The sequence below is a fragment of the Magnolia sinica genome, chromosome 6 (assembly GCF_029962835.1).
Source record: "Magnolia sinica isolate HGM2019 chromosome 6, MsV1, whole genome shotgun sequence".
NCBI classification, from domain to species: Eukaryota; Viridiplantae; Streptophyta; class Magnoliopsida; order Magnoliales; family Magnoliaceae; genus Magnolia; species Magnolia sinica.
Window position 1 is genome coordinate 97,129,574 of NC_080578.1, and position 4,419 is coordinate 97,133,992.

At 39.0% G+C, this 4,419-nt stretch overlaps 1 protein-coding gene across 1 annotated transcript; it reads left to right on the plus strand.

Moving 5' to 3' along the window:
* LOC131249758 (probable disease resistance protein At5g43730) lies at nucleotides 1-651 on the plus strand. Its single transcript, XM_058250523.1, has one exon. The coding sequence runs from the start codon at nucleotides 1-3 to the stop codon at nucleotides 649-651; it is 651 nt and encodes a 216-aa protein (XP_058106506.1).
* The last annotated feature ends 3,768 nt before the right edge of the window (nucleotides 652-4,419 follow it).

The window sequence follows — 4,419 nt, forward strand, 5'->3', positions numbered from 1 at the left end:
ATGCAAGAGTTGAGCAGCCGAGAGGCCGATGTAAAGAACGAACTGAACACAACGAAGGTAATGCATGAAAAGAAACCAAAGCAAGAGATGAGTTTATTGTTGGAAAATGTGCAAAGGACTACAAGTGAAGTGACTAAGATAGAAGATGTTTATTTTGAAGTAGGGAAAGATTTCTCACTCCCACGTGTTGCATTGGGAAAGCGTGTCGTAAAGAAGATTGAAGATATGGGGAAACTTAAGGAGAAATGTCAATTTTCAAAAGGGTTACTTGCTGATCTATTACCTGATAGTGGGCACATGCCCACGACAAAACGGGTGGGTAGAACAACAGCCGAAAGAAATTTGGAACAAATTTGGGAGTCCTTGATGGATAATGAGGTCAAAACTATAGGTGTCTATGGTATAGGAGGAGTGGGCAAAACAAACATCATGACCCACATCTTTAATAAAATACAGGAATTTAGAATATTGGATACTGTCATTTGGGTGATAGTGTCTAATGATTCTAGTATTGAGATACTACAAAATGGTATTGCACGAGCAATAAAATTAGACTTTTCTGATAAAGAGGATGAAATGAGAAGAAAAATGAAATTGTTTGAGGCTTTGAAACGTAGGGAGAAGTTCGTTATCATCTTTGCTGATATATGAAAAACATTTTCATTGGAAAAGGTAAAGATTCATGAGGAAAATGCATACAAAGTAGTACTGACTACTCGATCAAAAAATGTGTGCCGAGGTATGAAGTGTCAAAAAAAGCTTGAAGTGGAGGTTCTTTGGAGGAAAGAAGCGTGGGAATTGTTGAAAGAAAGGCTTGGGGCTGATGTTGTGCTTTCTCCGGGAACAGATTGCAAAGCTTATGATTGACGAATGTGGTGGTTTGCCACTTGGAATCATCACAGTAGCAACTGCAATGAGAGGGGGGAATTTGGTGTCAATCTTGAATTGTGGGTATATATGTGACTGTGATGATCGACGATTTGGGTTTAAAACCTGACATGAATAAGACTAATGAATATGAGATCATTTCAAAATCTTTACATCGAAGACAAAGAACTGAGAAAATGCAACAGGCAGATAATTTACCTTCTTGTTATCTTTTACATAACCGATGGCAACTTCTCAGCGAAGGTTTGCTCTTTCAAAAAGCTCAAACAATGATGGTTTCTCACCCTCTTTCATATAGAGGCCAATGTCCTGTAAATAAAAGCAACCCGTTACTGTGGCCTTCAAATAAAATTCAGAACATTGTCAGTTCTTTGTCTTAGATAACAAATAAATGTTAGTGAGGATCATATCATAGGCCTTACAGATTGAGACACAAAGAAAAGCAGGAGGAAAAAAAAAAAAGAAGCAAACAAAATGGTACCTTAAATAACTTTCAGAAAACCATATGATATCTTCAGCTCACAGATAAGTTTAGGGTCCTCAAGCCCTGAGTTCCTACCAGTGTGAACTACAATGCAGCAATCCAGACCATTGATCATATGAGTGGACCATGCCCAAACAGTCGCCTAGATTGGATGACACCAGCAAACCATTAAATGCCACTTTCCATCGCCAACGAAAACAAAAAAGCTACTGATTTCAGGCTTTTTCATACATTTCTAAATCAAACATAGTTGCAAAATCCACTATGCACCTCCTATTTCTTTTTCAGAAACATTGGAGCTTATAACCGAGAGCTTGTAAGGAACCCATACATTCACCCAAGGGAACTTTGGAAAGTTGCCTGCATAAAAATTTCTTTAAGTTTCTTATAACAAAAACAGAGGCAAAAAATGAGGCCAAGCCAAAAAAGGTGTGCAATTATCTGTTACAGTTTCGGAATTTATGGTAAATATCATTTGGGTCTCTTATTTCAATTTGTTTTTATTACTTCCTTCTCACTTATGAAATGAATTGAGAAATTTATAAGGACATGAGGCTAAAAATGAGGCCAATCCACATGAAGGAGGTCATTTCTACTTGTAAGAAAAAGCCTTTAAATAGCTAGGCATTAATAGCATTTTGTGTATGCATGTTGCACAAACATGGCATGGAATGTAATTGAAGCATTACCTGAACTGAGGCGTGTGTAAAATCTTTTGTTCATCAAGAGATGCTAATTCCTTGTCATGAATTTCATACAATTCATCATAGTCCTCTGGCAGCGTCAGATTTCAGTTCCGAAATGCCACCACTATAACCTGCAATAAAATCACAAACATTTTGATTGATGTTCATCTTTAGTGATGGATGTTCTGCTGTGTCAGGTGTTTGACAGTATCTCCAAATTTTGAGATTGCCAAGAATAACATGGCGATAGCCTTGACAGATTTAGGAACAAAGGTGGGTTTCATTTCAAGGTCCTACATAGCAAGTTACCGGAATATCTCCATATAGCAAGCTGTTTGAGCCTAGATGTTGAGAACGGAATATCTCCATATAGCAAGTTACCAGATAAATCCCTACAGAAAACAAACCAACACAAATTTCAGATAAATCCTCCATTAGATTCTCAATTGCATCACTCCCCTGTTTTTAGCATATGAGAAAAGTGGACATATAGGGAAAACACGACCAATGGTCCATATGCAACACATGTAACTGGCCCAACCAATGAATGGATCAAATTGGTTTTTAGGGTAAGGCATGTTGATGGTGAGACCCACCTGATGAATAGCCCTGTCATGCACACATCTGCCGCAAAGATAACCCTCAACCTCATGTGAGAAAGCAGCATAGCATTTCTCCTTCAAATCATTATGTTCACAGCTATAATAGTAGAGTCACTTTAAGGCTAACTTTGATTGCAATTGAATAATAAATGAGAAAGGAAAGCAAGTTTGACTGACATGTCATAGGATATTCTAAAGAAGAAATTTCAATAATGATTGCAATTGAATGTGAAAAGGTATCCCAACTGGATTGGCAGGAGACCCTGACTTATTCAATTTGCAGACTGCTATCCAGCTTAGGTCCCACAAAAGCATGCACGATGACCAGATCACTCATTAAAGAGAAGCACCATCTATGGGCCACAGCACAAAAATCAGGCTAGCTAGATCACCTTAAGCAGTCAATTTGAGGAAAGAAATTATGACCATCCATTTTTCGTGCCCTGTTACATCAAACGGTTAGGATCAAATTGGCCAGGATTTGGGGCCACCATATATTGGGGGTCTGCTGGATGAGTGGTTAGGACTTGTACATGTCTTCCATGTGTCCCCATGGGCACATGAGTGCAAATAAATCAACTGCAGCTGTAATCTTGGGTCGTTGATTCTTGGGTCAACACCCTGCACCAGAAATGGTAAGAATGAGGAAAAAATAAATTACAGCAAATCAGGGAACAAGAGAAACCTGAGAAAACATAACATGATTAAGAATGCAGCTGTATAGATTGATTTATAGACATTACATAGTAAAGAATAAACTAACAAACTCATCTGAATGGCCAAGTACTGGAACCAACTAATTATCTTGATTACTCTTGAACCATTTCAACATCTATGACCATGAAGATTGATTTTCTATTCTTATTAGGATAAACATTGTAAAATTCTACAGAAAAATCTGAGATAACTCATATTTCTATTACTCCCAATTTTGTGGCCAAGATAAATGCATGCATTAATCAGTAAATTCATGTACAAAAGCTTGATGGTGTGGTTATACGGGTTATGAGTTCTGCTTTGGAAAGTTTCCAAATTGAATCGGTCATTGGTTAAAAATGATGGGATCATGTATAAACTTCTCCAGGCCCATCTACCTAATGATGGGAATCATGCACACCTACCCAGGCAAGATCAGGCAGAGCAGATCATGCATTCTGGCAGGCTCAAGCCCAAGCCCCATCCCCAACAGTCATAGGTTCTGAAAATGCCACCATGGGCTAGCTTAGGCTGAGCCTAGATTGAGCCCAATGCACACTGAGCACAGGCAGTCGGCTATCCTGGACCACTTCCATTGTTATTACTGAAGACTAATTTCTTGGATTGCAATTACCCACATGTTGAAGCCGCGTGGGGCCCACCCATAATGAATCCAAACTGTCAATCTGGTGGCCCTTATTTCCACTTTACACACAAAGAATCGACCAGATCCATAACTCAGGTGGGACAAACTTTAGGGATCCATGTAAAATCACGCCAAAAACATAGATATTCACTCTTTTTCCTGTCCAAGATTTAGGAATGGTTTGAGTTTCGGTGTTTCTATTCATCCTGATGAGATGAACCTGATGAATGGGTTGGATGACATATACAAAACACATTGGACCCCACATTCCATCTGTACATTTCTATGGTCAGCATCTCTCTTCCTAATCTCCCCCCTTTTCCCCTTTGTTGTGGCCCACCTGAGTTACCAATCAGGCTGGATTTTGGGATCCAGGGGCCTAACATGTTGGAGAGGTTGGATGACACTCAAACTTCA